The 26,732-nt window shown below is 43.0% G+C and overlaps 1 protein-coding gene across 6 annotated transcripts in view; it reads left to right on the forward strand.

The window, feature by feature from the left end:
* The window catches only part of LOC134355758 (A-kinase anchor protein 13-like), a 557,767-nt gene that overhangs the window by 141,913 nt on the left and 389,122 nt on the right, over positions 1-26,732 (forward strand). For 5 of the 6 annotated variants that reach the window (XM_063066124.1, XM_063066122.1, XM_063066127.1 and 2 more), the window contains one exon: positions 566-609. In XM_063066124.1, coding sequence (XP_062922194.1) covers positions 577-609 — 33 coding nt within the window. In that variant the 5' untranslated portion in view covers positions 566-576. The remainder of the gene's footprint in view (positions 1-565; positions 610-26,732) is intronic. The other variant, XM_063066123.1, reaches the window with a different exon arrangement.

A 26,732-nucleotide genomic window follows, 5' to 3' on the forward strand; every position in this document is an offset into this window, starting at 1 on the left:
TACCAGATGTACCACCTGACTTTTACTTTTAGTCATTCCACTGTAGGTGTTTACATTTAAAGGAGGTGTATAAATGTAAGATGGAGATATTATAGACAAGCCTGATTCTTTGTGATGGGATTTGCTAACAAACCTTTAATGGAGGTTGTTTTAACAGAGTTTGGAGCCTTGGCTGGTTTCTTGTCTTCTCCAAAGCCTGATGATCTTGACCAAATCTAGTACTGTTATGTCGAGACCAATCAACTTATCACACCTAGTACCTTTTATTCTATTTGATGCCACATGAACTAGTGTTGCCACATCAGAGCATATTATCTTAGTCATTCAAAGAAGGTAGGGTTGGGAGATTGTACAGAAAGTGGAGCCTGTTGTATTTCTGAAGAAAATCCTGAAATTCAGTGAGGAGTGTCTAAACCTGGGGCGGTGGGGGTTGGGGGGAGAAGTCATGTGATTATAGTTTAATCATTGCAATATTAAATTCCTAACCCATGCGTGGTTTTATGGTAAAATGTTACTGAGTAACTTTGACTTAAAAAATAACTTGCCGTGTTTCCTCTTGTTACAGCAGCTTCTGTCATGAAACTCACACCGAATCAAGCACCATTGTATGTAAGTAAGACCTACTTTTTTTATATAAAGAAACAAGACTTAAATATTCCCTGGAGTCTGAAACTGTTGTTTAATACTCTGGATGATCCTCTGAGCACTAGTCAGCTCTTGAATACCATTACATAATGTGTTCGGTTATTTTATCATTGTTTCAATAAAGCACCAGGATCAAGAACTGACATTCTCTTTCTACTCGCTGTTAGCATCCCAAGTGAAATGAGGCTCGGTAGTCTTCAAGTGGGCAACAGCCAGAAATTGCTCAGACTCGGAATTAGTTCCAAGAGCAACATACTGCTGGAGGAACCCAGCAGGTTGGGCAGCATCTGTGGAGGGGATTACATAGTTGATGTTTCAAGCTGAGACCCTTCATCAGGACCAGAAAGGAAGAGGGAGGATGAAGCCAAAATCATTTTGTGTGTGTGTGGGATGTGTTTTGCTCTGGATTTCCAGCGTCTGCAGAATCTCTTGTGTGTATGATTAGCACTGAAAGACTCTAGCGAAGGCAGAGGGCTGAAATAGAATCAATAGTCGTGATTCATAGTTTTAGAGCACAGTATCTGGCCCTTTGACCCATCTTGCCAGTGCTCATATCATTGTCCATCTGTGTGTAAGGGGGTTTCGACTTTTATGTTACTGTGGAGGCTAATTAAAATGGCGTCTTTGTTATGTTAGTCTGGGGAATGCGGCTTTGTTGTGTTAAACGCTGAGAAAGTTTGTGCTAGCAGCTTGTTTTTGTTTAGAGTGTGATAAGAGGGTGCTATTAACCAATTGGGATAGTTGTTATGGTTTTGGTGTATTTGAAGATACTGTGTGTGCGGGGTTTTGGGGGAGAAGGCGGGAGAGCGAGACAGGATGGATGAGGTGCTGTGATGTCCGCTAACGGGGTCTCACCCCGAGGAGGACGTTCGGCGAGGAGACGGACTAGGGTGGAGCGTCTGGCCGACCACCGTTGTTGGTCCCAGGCGGCCGGTTGAGGTGGTCCGAGGGGTCGCAGGGTGAAGAACAAGATCCTTGAGCTCCAACTGCTTTGTGCACGAAGAGATTGAACTTTGATAAGTGTAGCGCCTTTTATTTTCCTTTTCTATTTTATTCTCTCTTAATTATATAGTTCCAGTAATATCTATAAATTATAAATCATTTAATTGCATCTGGTGTATTGTCTGTTATTTGGGCGGGGTGGGGTACCTCACACAGCATCCACACAAACTATTACCCAGTTTGGCGGGGCCGAGGGCTGTTTCCCTCGACGACAGCGAGCCGAGCGACCCTGAGGGTGGCCAGGAGGGGCTGCATGTGCTAATCTCACCTCACCTTGTGTCCTTCAGTCAAATCATCATCTCAGCCTCCTCTTCTCCAGAAACACCAAGAGCAACCTATCTGGAGTGTAAATAAAGTGCTCCCAACCAGGCAGTATCCTGGTGGATATCCTCTGCTGCTGGGGTGGAATCTCTTGCGTTTAGGGGAGAAAGGGTATTGTTAGAGAATAGTAGGAAAGGTTTTGTGTGTACATGCACTGACCTCAGAGTGCTTAACACTGACACCTCACTCATCCTGATGACATTGGCTTTATTTGTCACATGTATATCGAAGTATACAGTGAAATGTGTTGTTTGCATCACAGTCTGATGATGTTCTGGGGGGCGTGCATAGCACCAGCATAGCGTTCCCGTAACTTAACCCTAACCTGTACACCTTTGAAATGTGGGAGGAAACCGGAGCACACAGAGGAAATCCCCATGGCCATCGGGGGAGTGTAGAAACTACTAAAAGACGATGGCAGGAATCGAAACGTGATGTGTGATCGCTGTAAAGATTTGCATTAGCATGTCGCCCACTATGATGAGCATGAAGAAAAGAAACACACAAAATGCTGGAGGAATTCAGTAGGTTAGGCAGCATCTAGGTGAGACCAGGTGAGGGGGTGGGGCAGGGTTGGTGGTTGGTATGAGAAGCTGCAAGGTGATAGGTGGCAAAGTTAAAAGGCTGAAAAAGATAAATCTGATAGAGGACAAATAGACCCACTTGCACTCATCCTGTTGCCCCCTCCTCCTTCTGGCATCCTCTCCCTTTTCGATTCTTGATCAAGGGACTTGCCTGAAATGTCAACTCTATATTCATCTCCATTTATCTCAATAGATGCTGCCTGACCTGCTGAGTTCCTCCAGCTGTGTGTGTTTCTATCATCTGCAGAATGTCTTGTGTTTATAACCTGCCGAATGTCTTGTGTCTAAGGAAAGTGGTAGTTGCTGTTTCTACCCTTCATTAGCGCCTCTTCTCACGTGGGAACATGATCAAATGGTGGCACAGTTTAAGGGAATGTTTTTGTATCAGTTAGAAGGCTGGCTGAAGCAAAACTGCACTGGCATTGAGCTGTCTTCTAATGCCTCATCCAGTTGATTATTGCATTACTTGGTTATCTGTTGCTGTGTGAGTGCAAACATGTTCAGCTATTTACTCTCTTGCATTCAAGCCAGAGTAACTAGGGGTGGTCTTCAAGTTGGCATTTCTCGGTGATTAGAGGCAAGACTGGGTTGTAGTTTCATTTTGTGGTGAGATGGGTGGGGACTAGCTCTGTCAGGCCTCTGACCCCTGTGGCGTAGTGGCTAATCACACCATTTCTATTGCAACCCAGTTACGACATTGTAGGCCAAGGATATTAGCCAAATTTTTTTTTAATATAAACACGTAAACACAAGATGTTCTGCAATTGCTGGAAGCCCTGAGCAACACACAAAGTATGGGAGAAGCTCAGCAAGTCAGGCGGCATTTATGTAGGGGAATAAACAGTCGATATATAATGCTTAGACCTTTCATCAGGACTGGAAAGTAAAGGGGCATGTCATGTGAATGATGGTACCTGGGATGATCGCTGGGAGGCTTGGAAATGGAGATGGAAGCCCTGGGCAAAATCTCTGTTTTTATTTTGATAAAAGGTCTCTGCACACAATGTTGCCTGTTCATTTCCCTCTGTAGATGCTACCTGACCCGCTGAGTTCCTCCTGTGTTTCCCCAGATTTCAAACATCTGAAAAATCAGAAATAACATAAGTTTAATAAAGGACTATTTTCCAATATTAAATTGCCAATTGATTTATTACTGCCACATGTATGGTGAGACAATGAAAACTGATTTGCTTGCCATCCATACAGATCATTTTATCTATCAATACATGGAGGTAGTGCAAGGAAAAAGCATTGACAGAATGCGGAATAAAGTGTTACAGTTACAGAGAAAGTGAAGAAAGGCAATAAAGTACAGAGGAACAAAATAAGGGTGATTATGAGGACAAGTGTCTATCTAATCATGCTAGGGGGACCATTCAATAGTCTGACAACAGAAGGCTGCCCTTGTGTTTGGTGGTATGTGCTTTTGGGGTTTTGGATCTTCTGCCTAATGGCTGGTGGTGGGGGAAGTGAGAATATCTAAGTAGTGCAGGGTCTTTTGATTAAGCTGTCTGCTTTACCAAGGCAGTGAGAAGTATAGACAGAATCCATGAAGGGCAGGCTGGTTTCCATGATAGATTGAGCTGTGTCCACAACTTTGCAACTTGTGGTGGCATGCCAGGCGGTTGCTATACCAAGCCATTTTGCATTATTATACAAAAAATAAAATCTGCAGATGCTGAAAATCCAAGCAACGCGCACAATATGCTGGAGGAACTTAGCAGGCCAGGCAGCATCTCGGGAAAAGAGTATTGTTGACGTTTCGGGCTGAAACAGTCCCGCCGAAGGGTCTCGGCTCGAAATGTCGTCAATTCTCTTTTCCACAAATGCTGCCTGGTCTGTTGAGTTCCTCCAGCATTTTCTGCATTATTATACACCAGCTCAGATGGAAATAAAGGGTTAATCAAGTTCAGACGTTCATGACAAACTAATCAAAAGATCTTTCAAAGTCAATATGTTTCCAAGTCAGAACGATGAGTAACTTAGAATGGAGCATACAAACGGTGTGGCCCACATGTCCTTGCTAGTAGATGTGGTATTGAAAATGATTGGACATGATCATGGGGCGAGTCTGGTTTCTAAAATGTGCTGAGCTGTGTCCATAACTTTCCATAGCTTCATGGGGTTTCAGACAGAGTAGTTGTCACACAGAGGTATGATGCATCTTGATAAAATGGTTTCTACGGTGCTTCTATAAAATCTAAAGGTGGTTGTCAGTTATCAACTTGACAAACAGCAGAAATATCTGCAATGCAGGCCTTTAAATCTTCTCAGCCAAATCTGTTCTCTGTCTGCTTCCCTCCCCAAGGTTTGTTATGTTGGACTCTGTCAGTTGGCAGTTGCTCTCACCCACGGGGCCAGCAATCCACCCCAAAGCTCCCTGTGAATGCACAAGGCTTTCAGCTGTTAGCTCAGTTCGCCAAACACTCTGAAGAGCTCCCACTTGCTCGTTTGCATTTACATTCCACGGTATTGATGGCCAAAAGGCTGGGCTTGCTTCACCTGCCAATATATTAACTGGCGTCACTTCACAAGGACAAATCTACGGTTTAGTTTGTCATCTGTTGATCAATGTATTAACCAGTCTAGTGGGAAACTGAGGAGTTCTGTTGTCATAGTGGGATTGTGCCAGGACCTGACTAGGTCTGGTTTATTGGTTGCTGATCAAGAACAGTTATTCTGTCTGAATTTCTTCCTGTACTTTGTCTAGATGTGCAGTGGCCCATTGCAGTTTCTTCACTGTGTTGTTCAACTGTGATCCATTAACTCATTCCTGACCTGTGCGACTAAGTTCTACACTGATCATCTTCCCAACTAAGTTGATGGCAAGACAGGGGGGGGGGGGGTGGTTGTTTTACATTTTGCAGAAGGTTTACATTCAAGATGCAGGGCAGCGTTTTATGGAAAGGAATAAAGAATCGACATTTATTATCGAAATGGGTATGCAGCATACAGCTCTGTGATTCTAAACAACTCTACCAAACATAGAGTTGATTAGAATCACGTGGCGTATCTGTAGGGTATGTGCTGTACCAGAAACATTGGTGTAATTTGTTATAGAGTTATAAAACAAAACTTTTCCAAATCATTTAAACTGCCTAATCCCACTGATCTGCTCCTAGGCCATGAACCTCCAAACCCCTCCCATCTACGTACCTATCCAAACTTGAAAGTTGAAATCGAAATGGCATCCACTAATTGTGATTTAAAAAAAAAACTGCAGGTGCAGAAAGGCTGAAATCAAAGCAAAACAAAATGTTGGAAAACTGCAGCAGAAGAAAGAGAACAGCTAATGTTTCAGATCCAGGACCTTGAGGAAAGGTTGCAAACTTGAAATATTTACTCACTGACTGAACTGCTGAGTACACAGTTATTTGGTTCCCAAGTTGTAATTACGTCAGAGCAAAAAGATTCCACATTACAACATACACTGGAGGAACTCAGCAGGTCAGGCAACATTTATAGAGAAGAGTAGACAGTCGACGTTTCAGGCTGAGATCCTTCATTAGAGTCCATGTACCTGAAATTCATTTGCAAAAATATGTCATCAATATCAAAGGTTTGTTTGTTTTCAGAAGAAATTATCTGGACCCCAGTGCTTCCACTCCTGTCTGTTAAGTATTTGTCGCTGATATTTCCCCTCTTTAAGGCTGATTTGTTCTTGTATGTCAAATCGACGCCGTAGGTATGGCGTAGCTGCGAACCCTACGCAGTGCCTACGCGGATCCCTATGCCGTAGCTTGACGCGCACCTCTCCCAAAATATAACTACGCGTCGTGGCAACGCAGACCGCAACAACTGTGATAGGTCTGCTTGGTAGTATCGCATTTCCTCCTACGCTGCAATAGCTTCCCATTGGGCAACTGAAAGGCAGGGAAGGAACTCTGGCTGCAATGCTTTCCATAAAGCTTTACAGACCTCCGAAATTATGGAGGACGCATTTCGCTTTTATGAAAAAAGACGCTGGCTTTAAATTTGTTTACTCCGAGAAAGATTACCATGACCATGAAGCCTTGCACAGGCAGGTGTGTGCGCATGCGTGACGTGTGCGAATTGTAGAGCAACGCAGACACACCAACGCACAAGTATAAATGCTCACGAAGGCATAGCCCACTTGCGTAGGCTATGGCGTAAGCTGGTGCGCACAAGTATAAATCATCCTTGAGGATCAAGGATATGGTCTTTATTTGATTTATAGTCATCCCTGTCTGGCTGTGCTGACGTTATGATTATCAGATGCAGATTCTCAGTGGAAGAGCTCCTTTTGTGGGATGGGGAAAGAGTGATTGCTCCTGGAAAATGGTTACTTGATTTGATTTTGTTGTGCAATGTCATTGCGAGCTTATTATGATGAATGTCTTTTGTGCACATTTGTGATTGCGAAGAAGGATGTGAATTCCTGTATTTTGGTTTTTGTGTAATTGTTCAGGGTCAGGGTAACAATTTCCACCCACCCCCCTCCCAGCATTCCAAAGAATAGACCATCCTTTTTCTCCGAGAGTGAGGAGATTCTTTCTTAAAGTCTCCTTTTGGTGTAAGTAAAGAAGGAGAGAGTGTGGTCAGGTATGTTACTTCAGACTGATGTTTTGGGACTGTAGTCCTAAAGGTCGGATGCGATATATCTGTCATTTTTACTATTTTCCCTCTTTTTTCACTTTTCTGTAGGTTTTCCACCTCAGCCACGCAATAAACAGTTTTGCACTGAATGTGCTATTGCAGCCTTTTGTCTGATTTTTAAAGTCCACACGGCCCTCACCAAAACCCAATGGTGTAACAATGTTGCATTGCAGAGAACATACTGTAAAACGCCAAAGCCTCTTGTGTGTGTATCTGACAATGCCGTGACATTCCTTACTCATATAGAGAACTTGTAATGACCTACCTACCCTACACCACATTATGCCACTGGCGTTTAGGGCAACAATGAAGGTTCTTTTAAATGTGAGTCCTGGTTCAGTTAGGAACTAGTTTGAATGATTTCTTGTAAGATTCCACAAAGTAAATGATCTCTCATTGCATCATAAAGCTCGCCACTGAACTGACAATGCTTGGATGATTTCTTTAATTCAGCCATGTGAGCTGAAATGTATTCCTCTTCATTTTGATTCCACTTATGACACCTGATGTGTTCTGTAATCAGCAATGGTTTTGGTTCTAAATGAATGGCATGAAGTTCACAATATTATCAAAGCCAGATTCAGTTTTCTTTGGAGTAGATAATCTTCTAAGCAAACTATGATTTTTTTTTTTCTCCCATTGCACTCTGCAATACTGCCATTCGTTTTTCATCAGCTATTTCATTTGCTTCAAAATACTGCTCAGTTTGTTCAGTATACATCACCCAGTTATCTGTTGTACAATTGAATGCTTCTATCTTTCTGATATAGCCAAACGTTTCTGGATTTTTTTGAAATTTATTATTATTGTAACCCAATACTTTTTATGAACCTGTGGCCGTACTTGTTGTTAATTTTGTCCATGTTCTGCTTTTTTTAAAAATTTGAGCTTCTCTCTCCCTTTCAGAAGAAAAAATCTCCTGCACTTCAACAGGTGCTCCGCCATTTCATCATGGTTGATCCAATTTTCCTCTCAGACCTAATCTCCTGCCTTCTCCCCATATCCTTTCATGCCCTGACCAATCAAGAATCTATCAACCTTTGTCGTAAATATGCATGAAGACTTGGCTTCCACTGCTGCCTATGGCAAATATTTCAACAGATTCCCTACTTTCTGGCTAAAGAAATTCCTCCTCATCTCTGTTCTAAAAGGCTGCCCCTCTATTCTGAGGTTGTGTCCTCTGGTGTTAGATTCTCCCACCATAGGAAGTATTCTCGCCACATCCTCTTTATCAAGGCCTTTCACCATTCGATAGGTTTCAATTAGGTTACTCCTCATTCCTCTGAATTCCAGTGAATACAGACCCAGAGCCATCAAATGTTCTTCATATGACATGCCATTGAATCCTGGAATAATGCTTGTGAACCTCCTTTGAACCCTTTCCAGTTTCAGCACATCCTTTCTGAGACTAGGAGTCCAAAACTGCTCACAATACTCTTATGTGAGGTCCTACCAGTGTTTTAGAATGTCTTAACATTACACCCTTGCTTTTATAATCTAGTTCTCATGAAATGAATGCTAACATTGTATTTGCCTTCCTCACTACAGAATCAACCTGCAAATTAACCTTTAGTCTTAAGACCTTCTGTAGCCTCTCTTTCTTCAGTTCTTCTACCAAAGTGCATGACTTTACACTTCTCAACGCTATATTCCACCTGCCATTTCCTTGCCCATTCTCCTAATCTGTCTAAGTCCTTCTGTAGCCTCTCTACTTTCTCAAAACTACCTGCCCTCCACATGTCTTCATATCGTCTGCAAACTTTGCAACAAAGCCATCAATTGCATCATCCAAATCGTTAACAAATAATGTGAAAAGAATCAATCCCAACACAGACCCCTGTGGAATTCCACTAGTCACTGCCAACCAACCAGAAAAGGCTCCCTTTATTCCCACTGTTTGCTTCCTGCCAATCAGCCACTACTTTATCCATGCTAGAATCTTTCTTGCAATACCATGGACTCAAGGCTAGGTAAGCAGCCTCATGTGGCACCATGTCTAGGACCTTTTGAAATCCAAGTACACAACAACAACCAATTGTGCTTGTTTATCCTGCTTGTTAATACTGCCTAGTTTGGAAATTGCACCATCTCGGATCGCAAGGCCCTGCAGCGGATAGTGAGGTCAGCTGAGAAGATCATCAGGGTCTCTCTTCCTGCCATTACAGACATTTACACCACATACTGCATCTGTAAAGCGAACAGCATTATGAAGGACCCCACGCACCCCTCATGCAAACTCTTCTCCCTCCTGCCATCTGGCAAAAGGCACCGATGCGTTCAGGCTCTCACGACCAGACTATGTAACAGTTTCTTCCCCCCAAGCCATCAGACTCCTCAATACCCAGAGCCTGGACTGACACCAACCTACTGCCCTCTACTGTGCCTATTGTCTTGTTTATTATTTATTGTAATGCCTGCACTGTTTAGTGCACTTTATGCAGTCCTGGGTAGGTCTGTAGTCTAGTGTAGTTTTTGTGTTGTTTTACGTAGTTCAGTGTAGTTTTTGTATTGATTCATGTAGCACTGTGGTCCTGAAAAACGTTGTCTCGTTTTTACTGTGTACTGTACCAGCAGTTATAGTCCAAATGACAATAAAAAGTGACTTGATTCCAACAGATTTGTCAGGCAAGATTTTCCCTTGAGGAAACTATGCTAACTATAGCCCATTAGATCATGTGTCTCCAATTATCCTGAGACTCATCCTTAATAATCGACTCCAGCATCTTCCCAACCACTGAGGTCAGACTGACTAGCCTATAGCTTCCTTTCTTCTGCCTTTCTCCCCTCTTGAAGGGACATTTACAGTTTTCCAGTCTTCTGGTACTATTCCAGAATCTAGTGATTTTTGAAAGGTCATTACTAATGCCCCCACGATCTCTTCAGCCACCTCTTTTAGAGCCCTGTGGTGTACACCATCTGGTCCAGGTGACGTATCTACCTTCAGATCTTTCAGTTTCTCAAGAACCACCTCTCTAGTAGTGGTAGCTTCACACACTTCATGATCCCTGATACCTGGAACTTCTGCTATTGTGCTAGTGTCTTCTACAGTGAAGACTGATGTAAAGTACTTATTCAGTTCGTCTACTATTTCATTGTCCTCCATTATTATCTCTCTAGTGGTCCAATATCCACTGTCACATCTTTAACACTTTTATGTGTCTGAAGAACCTTTTGATATCCTCTTAAATATTATTGGCTAAGTTATTTTCTTTTTCCATCTTTACCTTAATGACTTCTTTAGTTGTTTTCACTTTACATTGGTATGCCCACATTTCCCACTGAAACTGCTTTGTCAGTATTTTCAGTATTGCTGAATATGTTTCCAAATTGACCTTATTTAAAAAAAAATGGACCAACTTTCAGTAATAGTAGGAGCAGTTTGCTTTCTTAAAATGGACACAACTCCTCTAAGAGGAGACAGAAAATTGGGAAGTTTTGATTTTTTTTGAATTATTTTTTGATTAGTGAAGGCCCCATTCTTAAGCAGGCAAGGCGGGTAGTTAACACTACCAGTTACTTAGTGGTTTCTCACTACTGTAAGATCTGTTGTTGAACCTGGAACATTTGCAGACCTTTCTTGGACAACAGATACACGTGTGAAGATAAGTAACTGCAAACGTGGGATTCTGCCAGTCTTGAGCAATACACACACAATGCTGGAGGAACTCACCGGGTCAGGCAGCATCTTTTGAGGGAAATGAACAGTCGATCTTTCAGGACAAGATCGATCATCATGAAAAGTCTTGGCCTGAAATTTTCAGCACCGTCTACCAGCCTCTCACTCGCTGCTACTAGAGGAGTATGTCTGCATGTGACGGCCTCTCTCTTCTCTCGCTGGCTGTTCCTAAGGGGAGGTCCTTGTGTTTGAATGATCTCTCTCTCTCCCTCGATGTTGGAGGATGGTGCCGGAGTAAGGTTTAATCGATGTGGATTGTGGACTCTAATTAATTCATGTGTATGATGTGTTCTAGTTTCTGGTTGGTTGCTCCTCTTTCTTCAGTGCTGGTTTTGGTGATTTTTGAATAGGGGGGATCCTGCAGATAATGAACACTGAACTGAACTAAAACATGCCTTTTGAGTTTGTATCCTGTGTTTTTGTTGGTTTATTTTTTGTTGCCATTTGGGCAGTTTGATTTTATTGCACATGCGGGGAGGGAGGGTGGTTTGATGTTTTTCTTCCTTGAACATGGCTCTTTGTATCATGGCTGCCTGTGGGGAAGACTAATCTTAGAGTTGTTTACTGCATACATGCTTTGATAATAAATATACTTTGAATCCCTTTGAACCATTTCCCTCCATAGATGATTCTGCCTAATCTGCCAAACTTTGTGTAGGAAATGGGAAATGTTGTTGGAGGCACCCATTTGAACCTCTTTGATTTTACCCTCACACTTTCACCTCCTCCCAAAGTGATGGTGCACTCCACTCATTGTGTCATTAAAGAAGGAAACAGCATAAACTTCCTGATTCAAAAGGGAATAGATAGTGAGATTCCCAAATAAGGATAAATCATTCTAAAAGGAGAAAAAAACATTTCTGCACTCATTTCTATTATGGCCATTGGCAATAACCATTACTACCTGGAATGGGTACATTGCAGATGCTAGGAATTGGGCCCCAGGGTTGATTTGATTCTACTTTATGGTCAAAAGTTCGTGAGGCCAGTTTGTAACCTCTCAAGGATCTCATTGCTGAGCTCCAAACTTGAAATGAAGATCTGTGGAACCTGGAGCACTGTGATACCACATTATTGATGTTTATGTGGCAAATGAATAATCTCCATTAACATGGGCACAATGTAAACTTGGTCCTAATCCTTTGGTGTTAATGCACTTGCGATGGCTCAATACTTACCTGTTTCTACTACTACCTCTTCCCTCCTAAAGTTAAACCATCTGATGAATTTCTGCTTGTTTTATTGTAATAATGCCAGTAACATTATTATTGTCTTTCATAAACGTGCACCTTGCAGTTTGTCAGCCTGCCAGTCTTCAGCCCTTGCCACTCAGGGACTTGGGCTAATATTATTTTGGACTGTATATGCTGGGTTGTAGCTATATGTGTCTGGGTTTACTGTGTTTCCTTTAGCTGTATACATCTACATGGTTGAATGACAATAAACTTGAACTTGAATTTCAGAAATGGCAATAGAAGTTGTTCTTTGCCTGCAGGAGTGCAACCTTGAAGTACAGAATTTTTCAGTAATAAAAAGCGTGAGATTAAAATACTTTTATCCCTGTGGCTAAACAATTGTGGTTTACTTGGTCATTTTTATGCACTCCACTTAGTGAGGGTTATGATGGTGCCCTGCCAGCCAGCGGTGTAGTGGCATCAGCACTGGATTGCGAGGTGAGTGGTCCCAGTTTCGAATCTGACGGGTTCATTGAACGCTTTCCATTCCTGCTGGGTTGAACATCAAGCCAGCAACTTGGCCTAGTTTAAAAAAAATAGATAGAAGTGCTAAAGGAATGGCAAGGTTGTTGCCTGTTGCGCCACAAGGCGCGGAAAGGTACAGCAATAACAATAAAATAGTGCCCAGTATTAAATTTAATTTCCAGATATTCTGCTTGCTTTACATAGAATTGTTACAGACTTTGTCTGCAGTTCTTAATTTAATCTGCATTGATCATGTATCAGGTTATCTCTGATGATTTTGAGTAATTTTTAAAACAATTCATATAGCTCTGAAGACAAGACTTCTGAGATGATTCTTCCCTCATTATTCATTGCCCCTGTAATGGCAAGATTTTCAACTGGGGACCAAAGCTCTTTTCAAAACTTAAGCTTTGATCTCAGATAGATGCAATATGTAGACATGTATTAGGTTAATTCACCAGAATTAACATCCCAAAAGCAATAAAGTACTACTTGACATTTACTGTTGTTTTGGGTAGAGAGCAAGATGCACTATCCATACTGCATTGCTTTTGAAAGTGTTGAACCATTTTATTGCTCTGAGAACATTTGTTGAAGGTACTTTCTCAGTATCGTTGAGTAGTGAGTTTCAGGATTTGGATCCAGCTGCAAGATGTTTCCAAGTCGGAATAGTGAGCAAGTGGGAAGGTAGCCAACAAGTGGTGGTGGCCCCATGTGTTTGCTAACCTTTCCCTTGGTGATTCAGGCACTATTAAAACTGCTCAGAATTCAGAGCAACACACACTTATGGTGCTGGAGGAGCTCAGCAGATCAGGCGGCATCGCTGGAGGGAAGCAAACAAGTCAACATTTCAGCCCGAGACCCTTCATCGAGACTGGAAAGGATGGGGTCAGAGGCCATAATAAGCCAGTGGGGATGGGGGAAGAGTGATGAAACCAGGCTAGTAGGAAGGTGATTTTGTGTGGGGGGGGGGGTGAAGAATGAAGCTGGGAAATGATGGGTGGAAAAGATGAAGAGCTTCAGAAGGAGGAATCTGATGGGAGAAGAGAGTGGACTATGGGTTAAGGGGAATGAGGAGGGGCACCAGAAGGTGGTAATGGACATCTGAGGAGGGGATGAGATCAATGGATCTAGGGTTGAGAGGGTAAACAGCTTTAAGTTCCTCGGCATCCACATCACCGAGGACCTCACGTGGTCTGCACACACCAGCTGTGTGGTGAAAAAGGCACAACAGTGCCTCTTTCACCTCAGATGGTTGAGGAAGTTTGGTATGGGCCCCCAAATCCTTAGAACTTTCTACAGGGGCACAATTGAGAGCATCCTGACTGGCTGCATCACTGCCTGGTATGGGAACTGTACCTCCTTAAATCGTAGGACTCTACAGAGAGTGGTGTGGACAGCTTAGCACATCTGTAGTTGTGAACTTCCCATGATTCAGAACATTTACAAGGACAGCTGTGTAAAAAGGGCTCGTATGATCATTGGGGACCCAAGCCATCCCAACCACAATCTATTCCAGCTGCTACCATTGGGGAAGCGATACCGCAGCATAAAAGCCAGGACCAACAGGCTGTGGGACAGCTTCTTCTACCAGGCCATCAGACTGATGAACTCACACTGATTTGAGTGTACTCTATATTGCATTGACTGTTCTATTAATTATAAACTACTATGATTGCACATTTAGATGGAGACATACAAAGATTTTTACTCATGTATGTGAAGGATGTACGAAATAAAGTCAATTCAGATTCAAATTCAGGGGAACCTGAATTGGGGATGGAAAAAAGGCAAGGAGGGAGGAGGGGGGAAGTTGGAGAAATCAATGTTCATGACATCAGGTTGGAGGCTACCCTGCTGGGATATGATGTGTTGTTCTTCCAACCTGAAAGTGGCCTCATCATGGCAACAGAGGTTTCTGGGAATGAGAAATCAAATTGGAATGACAAGGCCACTAGGAAATCCCACCTTCTGTGGTAGATGGAGCGAAGGTGCTTGATGAAGCAGTCCCTCAATCTTCACCAGGTCTCACCGATGTGGGGGAGGCCACACCAGAAGCACCAATGCCATAGATATCTCTGTCAGATGCTCAGTGCTTTTTGTAGATAAGCATTGAAGCTATGGTGCAAAAATAGCGTATAGGAAGATAATTTATGCTGACTGTAGGTCCACCAAACAGCCTACATTGTCCTGGATAGTGGTGTCGTCAGTGAATTTATAGGTGGTGTTTAATAACAAATCTTTTATGTTGATCTGCTAGAGCAATCATACTTTTGGTTTTGTATCTCATCTGAGAAAGCAATATTCCCTTAATTCTGAAATGATAGAATGAAGGGTATGTTTAAAAAAAATAGCTTGAGTTCTGCTCCTGACCATCACTTCAACTACATTTTAGAATTGATGCTTACAAAATGCTGGACAAACGCAGCAGGACAGGCAGTATCTATAGAAAGGAATAAAGAATCAATGTTTTAAGCTGAGACACTTCATTAGGTCCAGAAGGATCTTGGTCCAAAACATTAACTTTTTATTCTTTTCCATAAATGCTGCCTGAGCTGCTGAGTTCCTCTAACATTTTGTGTGTGCATTACTTTGGATTTCCTGCATCTGCAGAATCTCTTGTGTCTGGGATCAATGTTTCCTTGCTCATGCATAAGCAAGGTTCCCAACTAAATGGGTTCAAGAGGGCTGGGTAGGGAAAAGAAGCTGGACGTCAATGGCCTCTGATTAATTTCCAGTAAAATGATGAATGAGCTTCCCACCATAACTGGTGCATTCATAAAACAGTGCAGCACAATACTGGCCATTCGACTCACAATATTGCCCTGATCTTTTAACCATCTAACCCTTCCCTCCTACCTAGCCCTCCATTTTTTTTGTATCATCCATGTGCCTATATAAATTTTTTAAATGTCCCTAATATACCTGCCTCTACCACCATTGGTATTAGGCCTTCCATGCACCCTTGTGTAAAGACAGAACTTACCTTTGGTCCTGACGAAGGGTCTCGGCCTGAAACTTCGACTGTACCTCTTCCTAGAGATGCTGCCTGGCCTGCTGCGTTCACCAGCAACTTTGATGTGTGTTTTTTGATATCTTCTCTCTACTTTCCTCCAATTGCTTCAGAATGATGCCCCTCGTTTTAGCCATTCAAAGTACATTTATTATCGATGCATGTAGACTGTATACAACTTCGAGATTCATCTTCTTGCAAGCAGCCACCAAGCCAAGAAACATAATAGAACCCGTTCAAAGAAAAACCCTGCACAATACCATCAAATACCCAATGTGCAAAAAACCGAACAAATCGTGTAAACAATAAAAAATAAATAGTATCAAATGTGGAGCCCCTGGAAGTGAGGCCTCAGCACTATGCTGATGATGGTCTTCAGTACTGGGCTGATGGCCGCAGGCCACAACTGCAGGATTAGTTTAGCTCTGAAGCGCCACATTCAAATCACACAAATAGTAAAATAAAACAAGTAAACAAAAAAAAAATCCAAGAAACATGAACTGCAGATTCCCCGAAGCAAGTTAACAATTGTGGAGTGCATTCAGTGCTGAGTTGAGCCCGTTGGGAAGACCGGTGGTTGCAGGAAACAGCCGCTCTTGAATGCAGGACCCAAGATTCCTGCACCTTCCGCCGGCCAGTGACAGTGAGGGAGATTGGTCAAGCACAGGCAGATGGCATTGAACCCCTGTTCATTTAACTCTCATCCTCGATGATTTTAATCTTGCTCAACCCTTTAATTGGTGCAGATTAAAGGAGCCAGCCACTGGTTCATGTTCTGCCAGTGGGAATCGACACAGAAGCTCATCCATACCAGATTCCCCCAGGAAATCGCAGAAGTGCTAGATTGTTCAGTTGGCCCAAAAATACATTCTTAAACGGGAAATTACAGGCTGCAATTAACTGCAGTTCAGAAGAAGAGTATCCAGTAGTTTTGTAAGCTCTCGGCAAGATGTTGCCATTGGTTACAGATGACATCTTGCTGAACATTTCTGCTCTGGCAATAAGTTTCTGGTTGTCTACTTGATCTGTGACTCCTGTACAAGTTGGGTTTTAAGCCTCTCACTCCAGAAAGAAAAGCCCTAGCTCAATCAACATATCCTTTGACTGTTCTCCCTCGTGGAGGAATTTTTCATTTCATTTTCATACTACCTATATAAATGTTCAGCTGTTCTTGCTTTGCTGAAACAACCATCTGTCATATTATTTAATGGAAAAATATATCTATGACTGTTGTAAGTATGAGCAATTTCAGGGCTCTGTGCCCGAGTTAATATTGTAGGTAATGGCTTCATGAACAGTAGGCATGGGATTGAAAGGAAAAATTTCCCAGCCTGTTTCATTGAAGTGGAACACTTAAAAAAAAAAAAAATAAAATAAATTTCTCCACAAGTCACTAATTTACTACGGGCTCCATCATTAAAAATTAGCTTTGTTTATCACACTGTATACCAAAAATACAGTGAAATATGTAATTTGTGCCAAATGAAATCAGCAAGGATTGTTCTGGGCAGCCTGCAAGGCTCGCTATGCTTCAGACACCAACATGGCCTGCCCACAACTTAATATCCCTAACATAAGTCTTTGGAACGCAGGCGGAAACCAGAGCACCTAGAGAAAACCCACATGGTCACGGGGAGAAGGCATGAGCTCAATAGAGGCAGCAGCAGGATTTGAACCCTAATCTTACAGCTGGTTCTGTAACAATCTTAGGCAAACCTCCATGCTACCATTATCAGATGTTCCTAGTAAACAATTTCTGCTTTACTGTTTCCTTGCATCGGATTTAACTGAGTTAGTTCCAAATCTTGTGTTTTGCCTTCTCATTTTAGAAGGTCAGTCATACATAGAACCAAAGACTTAGATTATTTTTCTTTTGATGGCTGCAATTTTAAACCCTGAGGAACAGCTGTATCGTATGAACAGATAGAGTTGGCAAGTGGAAGGAGATGAATTGGCACTACCAGATTTTCAGGGCAGCATTTGTTGGAGATTCTGGGTTTGGCAAACGTTGCTCGCATCTAAGCAGCTGTTGGATACTAATTGGTTGGCATGAGTCAGGTACCAGCTGAAAAGACTTGGCCTTCCCAGCAGTTAGAAGTTGATTGCTGTTTTCATAAACCATTGACATCTTGATTTGGGCACAGACGTGTGTATGTGTAGACTGGCAAGCTTTATGTAGCTGATGCAAATGGACTCTGCACTGTGACTAAAGCTGTGCTTAAAATGGCTTCTATTGGAATTGGATGATTAAGACCATAATACCAGAGTAGAAATACACCTTTCGGCCCAGTGAGACTCCTCCGCCATTCTAGCATGGCTGATTTATTATCCTTAATCCCTTTCTCCTGTTTTCTCCACTGTAACCTTTGATGTCCTGACTAATCAAGAACCTATCAACCTCTACTTTAAATATACCCAGTGACTTGGCCTCCTCATCTCTTTTCTGAGAGGACATTGCTCCATTGCTCTATGCTGAAGCTGTGCTCTCAGGTGCTAGACTCACCTATTTTAGGAAATGTCCACTCAATGAGACACCGTACCCCCCCCCGCCCCACACACATTCTTCTGAACTCCAGTGAGTACAGGCCCAGACCATCAAAAGCTCCAGTTTCACTGTAAATGGAGATTTCAATGCTGCAAGTTTGAATATTCTTCCATTATGCAGAATTCACTCGTGTTCCTGTGTTTTTTTTAGACATTTATATGATGTCGACACAAATGGCAAGGTCAGCAAGTAATGCCCATTTTTAATCCCCTTGAAATGAATACTTTTCAATTCTCATTGGACTCTGTGCCATTTCATACACATTGAAATCCAACTGCAATAACTTGTTCCTCCTCCTGACCCATAACCTGGGACATCCTCACTCTCTTAATCTTCCTGTCATTTGAAAATCAGCTACAGCCCTTGTGAAATCCCAGATGAGAATTCCCAACAACTGTTGCTGTCTCTGCTCTGGCCTCGCCTATACAAAGGCACTTGTTCTTGCGTCCTGTCTTGTCAGTTTAAATGAAGATGCTTCTTCAATATTTAATGTGCAGATTGATGCGGTATTTGTGGCCACTTGACAAGTTAATGCATTTACCTCTTGCATTGTTTAGTGGCTAGATGAGAAACGTTTCTGAATTGCGAGTCCCGAGAGGGCAGAGGTATTTTTGGAAGCATCATGAAACACTTGTTGAGGCTCAGCCGATGACCTTCATGGTTGACACTTTATATGGCACAATTTCACACAAGTGGAGACAGCAGCTGTCTTGTATCATTGCCTTTCTTTTGGAAACTCTTAAGAGTACAGAACCTGCTTATTAATGAAACTTTCAGCAGATCTGTGGTCGTCTAAAATTAGTTGATCTACAAATATGGGTTGGATCGTTGTTGTTTTTATTTTCATCTTGAACACCACATGACATTGGTTCTGCTTGTGTTAATTTGCTAGGTTCTCCTCCACATTGTATTCTAATTGTTATTCTCATTCTACTCTGTAAACTTGTGATCATCTCTTTCCTTCAATTCACTCATTACCCTTGCACTTACTAACATCGACTCCTCCCAGCTAAATAAGGCAAGGAGATTAAAATGCTTGTTCAGCTTTTCAAATCGTTGTTCCATTCCCCCCCACCCCCATGACTGTAACCATAGAAACCATGGGCCACTCCTCGCCACACTCCTAGTCTTCTGATTGCCACAAATTTACTGGCAATGCTCTGAACCTAGAGTTTTTTCCTGAAGCCATTAATATAAAGGTCCTCCAAATGTTATTTTCTTTCTGTTAACTTTTCTGGCTGCAATACGATGAGGCATGATGTCACCTTCATCGAGCACAGAACATTACAGCACCGGAACGGGCTCTTCAACTCAGTGTTGTGCCAAACCAGCTAAAAAGTAAATCAAATCCAACCCCTCCCCGCAAAAAAAAACCTAATCCCTCCTTCCTACGCAAAGTCTATTACACTCCATCTTTCTCAGATTCATTTGCCAATCAAAATGTCTCTTAAAATTTTTGAATGTATTTGCCTCCACCACCATACCAGGCAGTGCATTCCAGGCATCCACCATGCTGAGTAAAAAAGTGCTTGCCCCTCACATCCCCTTTGAACCTACCCCCTCTCACCTTCAATGCATTAGATTATGAGAACACTCAGTCCTCAGTCCTCTTTTATTGTCATTTAGAAATGCATACAGCATTAAAAAATGATACAATGTTTCTCCGGAGTGATATCACAGAAAACAAGACAGACCAAAGACTAACACTGACAGAACCACATAATTATAACATATAGTTACAGCAGTGCAAAGCAATATCATAATTTGATAAAGAACAGACCATAGGCACTGTAAAAAAAAAGGTCTCAAAGTCCCGAGTCAATCGACTCCCGAGACTCCGATAGCAGGCGGCAAAAGGGAGAAACTCCCTGCCATAAGCCTCCAGGCACCATCAACTTGCTGATACCTTGGAAGCAGCCGACCCTGAGTCCATCCGTCCGAAAACTCCGAGCTTCCGAGCAGCCTCTCCGATACAGCCTCCCGAGCGCCATCCTCTGCCGAGCGCCTTTGACCTCTCCCTGGCTGCTGAAACACGCAAAGCCAAGGATTTCAGGGCCTTCAGCTCTGGAGATTCCGTTTACCACATAGTAGCAGCACTAGCAAAGCAGGCACTTCAGACGTTTTCCAGATGTTCCGCTGTGCTCTCACGTCTCTCTCCATCAAATCAGGATTGTGCACGGTCCCCTACTTGACAGATAACAGATATTCATCACCAAAGTGGCCGCGCATGCTGTCGTCACGCCGCCATCTTCTCCCCCCTCCCGGGAGGATTTTGCATGCCCTCTAGTTTTAGACATTTCTACCCTGGGAAACAGGTACTCTCTGTCTCCTCTAACTATGCCTTTCGTAATCCTATAAACTCGTTTGGAGCATCTGGTCGACCACCGTTGTTGGTCCCAGGCGGCCGGTCGAGGTGGTCCGAGGGGGTCGCAGGGTGAAGAAGAAGGTGCATCTGGTGTATTGTCTGTTATTTGGGCGGGGTGGGGTACATCACACAGCATCCACACAAACGAATTATCCAGTTTGGCGGGGCCGAGGCTGTTTCCCTAGATGACTGCGAGCCGAGCAGCCCTGAGGGTGGCCGGGGGGGGGGGCTACACCTCTATCAGATCTCCCCTCAGCCTCTGGCACTCCAGAGAAAACAACCCAATTTTGTCCGGCCTCTCATGATAGCACGTGCCCTCTGAACCAGGTAGTATCCTGATAAACCTCTTTTGCACCCTCTTCAAAGCCTCACCATCCTTCCTATAGTGTTGCTACCTATACTGTATGCAATACCCATTCCTGATTTAATTGTGTCAGTAATGATGCAACTTCAGTAATGTTAAAGTTCTAACATTGTTAGATATCTATGCATCATTTCCTTTGGGTCTAGGTATCTTCTTTGTTGTTTTTGGGAAAGGGACTTTGAATGTTATTCAAGTTAACAGTTTTGTAATTGGTTTTGTGCATTTCAAAGCTCAAAGTAAATTTTTTTATCCAAGAACCACATACACTACCCTGAGATTCATTTTGTTTACTGAAAAATCAGTGAAAATCTACATACAAAGAAAGACTGGCATACAACCGATATTCAGAGAAGACGGAGTAACCCATATAAAATGGTGAAGGAACATAGCAAATCAATGGAGACATTCGAATCCCTTCATCAGGTCTCAGCCCGAAACATCGACTGTTATTGATTTCTAGTGATGCTCCTTGACTTGCTGAGTTCCTCCAGCATTTTCTCTGTGTGTGTGTGTGTGTGTGTGTGTGTGTGTGTTACTCTGGATTTCCAACATCTGCAGAATCTCTTCTGTTTATGCAAAAGAAGACAAATGTGCAAAGTTTAAAAATAAGTAAATACTGAGGACATGAGTTGCCAAATCCTTGGAAGTGAGTCCATAGGTTGTTGAATCAGTTCAGTGTTGAGGTGACTGAAGTTATCCACGCTGGTGTAACATACAAGCCTTTATAGACTTAATGTTTTCTTACCGTAATATGCCAACTCATTTTCTGTAAGCTGCTTCCCAGCTGAGTGTCTGTTACATTTTGTGCTGATTGCCCTGACACCCTTGCTGTCAGGGATTGATTCTCAAGGGTAGCAAGGTCAGAGAAATGAAGGGGGAATAGGGCCTGGCAGAGGGAGAGGCCTCTGCTGAGGAACTGCACACTTGTACTGACCCTTGCTAGACTAACGAGGGAAAATATGAACATCTGCACCTGACACAGTCAGCAGTTACTTGTTCTTTTTTCAGGTTTTGGTTCGCTGAATAGATGTTCATTTGTACTTTCACTTCAATAAATCTAAACTTGAGCAGCCTCCTATTTCAGGGGTTATTTTTGAACTTTTTGGCCTGGTGAAGGACAGCTTAACCAATGTCAAAAGTGATAGATTTTGTTGTTCTGCTTAAATACAGTTCCAAATCCCTCCTGCCAAAATTGTGATGTGATCGTTGAAAGAGTAACACTTCTGTTTTTGATGCCTATTTTTAGTTCCCTTTCTGAATTCCACTTTTCTTACTGTTTCTTTTTCACTGGTTGAATGTGAGAAGCTGTGCAGCTTTGGATACCCGTTGTATTCCCATGTTTGAGCTGCAGGGCTATCATCTGGGGGCTGAGTTCTCCCCCACGGACAGAAGTATATGTGGATGTGAACTTTCCTCTACTCAGGACATTTATGGCAGCAGGTGTGTTAAAAGGGCCCAGATGATCATCGGGGACTCCAGCCACCCCAACTACAAACTGTTTCAGCTGCTGCCGTCTGGCAAATGGTATCGCAGCATTAAGGCCATTACTAACAGGCTTCAGGACAGCTTCTTTCCCCAGCCATCAGATTTATCAATACCGATTGATCTGACTGTACATACATACAATGTATACAAGACAGTTATGTATACAATCTTGACATTTGGGCCCTTCTTTATTGCTTGTACATTGCGACGGAGATGCAACATAAAGATTTTTACTCCCTTGCATGTAAGAAATAAAATAAAATGTAAGTAGTTGTTACAGGCGAAGTCTATCCCTGTGTCACTTGTAAGTAGCCATGTGTCAGGGTCAAGTTCATTGTCATGTGCACAAGTGCACATGAGTATGCAGCAGCATCGCAGCCATCATTGATTAGTTTTGATTAGTTTTACAGCGGTTAAGGAACCTAAAACATTACAGCATAAAACAGGCCCTTCAGCCCACAATGCTGTGCCAGCATTTTAACCTACCCTGAGATCCAAAGACACCATGCCAACAAAGATTCTCACATCTTGGATAATCTGCCATTGGTATTAATGCAGTTTTTCTTGGTCGGGCCTGGGAAGGGTGAGACAGCGGTATGGCATTGACTCGCTGATTCTGTTAACCTCACACCACGTGGAAGGTCATTGCACTTCAGTCGGGGTCATTGCTTCCAGAGAAGTAAATAGCCGAATGTGAATGTGGAATTCAGCCAAACTATTACCGTCTCAAAGAATATTTGATTTTAGGAGGAAATGAAACCATATATAAGAATAATAAGTACTTTATTATTCTGAGTGGGACATTCTTTTGTTACAGCAGCAACATTTAAAAACACACTTAGTAGTGTGCAGACTTAACTAATAATGTACAGCATAATAATATACACAACAATGACAATAATAGTATATACTGACCTGAGTAATAGTAGGTACTTCTGAACTAACTAAATTTATTAATTGGTAGCTACTTCCTTTCCTCTGAGTGGAGTCCTGCTCTTGCCCTATTGTGTGCAAATGTTCGTAAATGCTCTAAACTAATATGGAGGGGACTACTGCACAGGATTGAAGTAAGCTGCAGAAAGTTGTAAAGTTAGTCAGCTCCATCATGGGCACTGGCCTCCGTAGTGTCCAAGACATCTTCAAGGAGCGATGCCTCAAGAAGGCTGCGTCCATCATTAAAGACCCCCATCACCCAGGACATGCCTTCATCTCATTGTTACCATCAGTGGGGAGGTACAGAAGCCTGAAGGCACACACTCAATGATTCAGGGACAGCTTCTTCCCCTCTGCCATCCGATTTCTGAATGGACATGGAACCCATGAACTCTATCTCACAACACACATCAAAGTTGCTGGTGAACGCAGCAGGCCAGGCAGCATCTATAGGAAGAGGTGCAGTCGACGTTTCAGGCCGAGACCCTTCGTCAGGACTAACTGAAGGAAGAGTGAGTAAGGGATTTGAAAGCTGGAGGGGGAGGGGGAGATGCAAAATGATAGGAGAAGACAGGAAGGGGAGGGATGGAGCCGAGAGCTGGACAGGTGATAGGCAGAAGGGGATACGAGAGGATCATGGGACAGGAGGTCCGGGAAGAAAGACGGGGGGGGGTGACCCAGAGGATGGGCAAGAGGTATATTCAGAGGGACAGAGGGAGAAAAAGGAGAGTGAGAGAAAGAATGTGTGCATAAAAAAGAGTAACAGATGGGGTACGAGGGGGAGGTGGGGCATTAGCGGAAGTTAGAGAAGTCGATGTTCATGCCATCAGGTTGGAGGCTACCCAGCCGGAATATAAGGTGTTGTTCCTCCAACCTGAGTGTGGCTTCATCTTTACAGTAGAGGAGGCCGTGGATAGACATGTCAGAATGGGAATGGGATGTGGAATTAAAATGTGTGGCCACTGGGAGATCCTGCTTTCTCTGGCGGACAGAGCGTAGATGTTCAGCAAAGCGGTCTCCCAGTCTGCGTCGGGTCTCACCAATATATAAAAGGCCACATCGGGAGCACCGGACGCAGTATATCACCCCAGTCGACTCACAGGTGAAGTGATGCCTCACCTGGAAGGACTGTTTGGGGCCCTGAATGGTGGTAAGGGAGGAAGTGTAAGGGCATGTGTAGCACTTGCGGCCTCCTCTACTGTAAAGATGAAGCCACACTCAGGTTGGAGGAACAACACCTTATATTCCGTATGGGTAGCCTCCAACCTGATGGCATGAACATTGACTTCTCTAACTTCCGCTAGGCCCCACCTCCCCCTCGTACCCCATCTGTTACTCATTTTTATGCACACATTCTTTCTCTCACTCTCCTTTTTCTCCCTCTGTCCCTCTGAATATACCTCTTGCCCATCCTCTGGGTCACCCCCCCCCCGTCTTTCTTCCCGGACCTCCTGTCCCATGATCCTCTCGTATCCCCTTCTGCCTATCACCTGTCCAGCTCTCGGCTCCATCCCTCCCCCTCCTGTCTTCTCCTATCATTGTGCATCTCCCCCTCCCCCTCCAGCTTTCAAATCCCTTACTCACTCTTCCTTCAGTTAGTCCTGACGAAGGGTCTCGGCCTGAAATGTCGACTGCACCTCTTCCTATAGATGCTACCTGGCCTGCTGTGTTCACCAGCAACTTTGATGTGTGTTGCTTGAATTTCCAGCATCTGCAGAATTCCTGTTGTTTGCGTTTAAACTCTATCTCACTACTTTTTTTAATTCCTTTTTTTTGTACTACTTATTTAATTTAAATATTTAACATATTCTTACTGTAATTCAGTTTTCTTTTTCTCTATCATGTATTGCATTGTACTGCTGCCACAAAGTTAACAAATTTCACAACATACATCAGTCATATTGAACCTTATTCTGATTAATTAAAAAAATTATTCCCAGAGTGATTAACTCCATGTGAAAACTAAACTTTGGTGTCACAGGACTGAATTAGAGTAGGGATGACAGAGGACTGAAAGGAATACTAGAATTCTGACAGGGTTTGACTGCTGAAAGAGCTGATGATGTTTGCTCTACTGGGGGTGCTGACAAATGGGCATGATTCCCGGATAAAGGGCTGAGCACTTAAAATTGGGGTGACAAAGTTTCGCAAAGGTATACTGGTTCTGTGGATTCTCCAGCACCAAGAATTATTTATCTATACTTAGAGTACATGTGCTTGTTAAAGCAAATATCTAATCAGCTAATCAAGTGGCAGTAACTCAGTGCATAAAAACATACAGGACACGGTCAAGAGGTCTAGTAGTTGTTCAGACCAAACATCAGGCTGGGGGAAAAACCATGATCTAAGTGGCTTGGACCATTGAATGATTGTTGGTGTCAGTCGGGGTGGTTTGAGTATCTCAGAAACTGCTGATCTCCTGGGATTTTCACACATGATAGTCTCTAGAGTTTACAGAGGATGGTGCAGAAATCAAAGAAATCATCCAGTGAGTGGAAGTTCTGTGGGTGACAAAGCTTTGCTGATGAGAGCGTTTAGAGAAGAAGGACCAGACTGGTTCAATCTCTCAGGCAGGTAACAGTAACTCAAATCACCACCTGTTACAACAGCGATGTGCAGAAGGGCTTCTCTGAATGCACAATCTGTCGAACCTTGAAGTGGATGGGCTACAGCAGCAGAAGACCACAAGCGTTTACACAGTGGCCATGTTATTAGATACATCCTCTACCTAATAAAGTGGCCACTGGTTGTAGATCAAATCATTACACTGCATTGAGCTAAAAAAAAAGGTAAAACAATAACAGCAACACACAGACACACACACACACACACACACACACACACACACACACACACAAAATGCTGGAGCAACTCAGCAGGCCAGGCAGCATCTTTGGGAAAAAAAGGACAACTGACGTTTCGGGCTGAGACCCTTTGGCAGTGACAATCTAGAGTAAAGTGTAAAAGCTATCAATAGGGTACAGTGTCAGTAAATGATGAACTGCAAAGTTCAAAGTATATCTATTAAGAAAATATATACACTGTATACAACCTTGAGATTTGTTTCCTTACGGGCAGCCAAAAAACAAAGAAACCCAATAGAACCCACTAAAAAGACCTTCAAACACCAAACAGAGAGGGAGGGGGGAAATTCACTCAGCCAATAAAAGTAAGCAACTAGCGTTCAGAACTGGTTCATGAACGTGAGTCCACAGCCACGAAGCCAGTCATAGCTGATCCAGGACCCTATTAATTACAGGCCACAGCATGATCATAAGATCATAATGAAATGGATTGTGAGGACAGAATCCACCTTTTCATTAAGGAGGCCTGCTCAAGAACATGAGCTTCTGCAGATGCTGGAAATCTACATACAAAATGCTCTAGGAAGTCAGCATGTCGGCCAGAATTTATGGAGAGGAATAAACAGTCGACGTTTTGTGTCGCGATACTTCATCGAAGCTCATCGGGACTTTGTAGGT

This window comes from Mobula hypostoma, chromosome 13, assembly GCF_963921235.1.
Source record: "Mobula hypostoma chromosome 13, sMobHyp1.1, whole genome shotgun sequence".
NCBI classification, from domain to species: Eukaryota; Metazoa; Chordata; class Chondrichthyes; order Myliobatiformes; family Myliobatidae; genus Mobula; species Mobula hypostoma.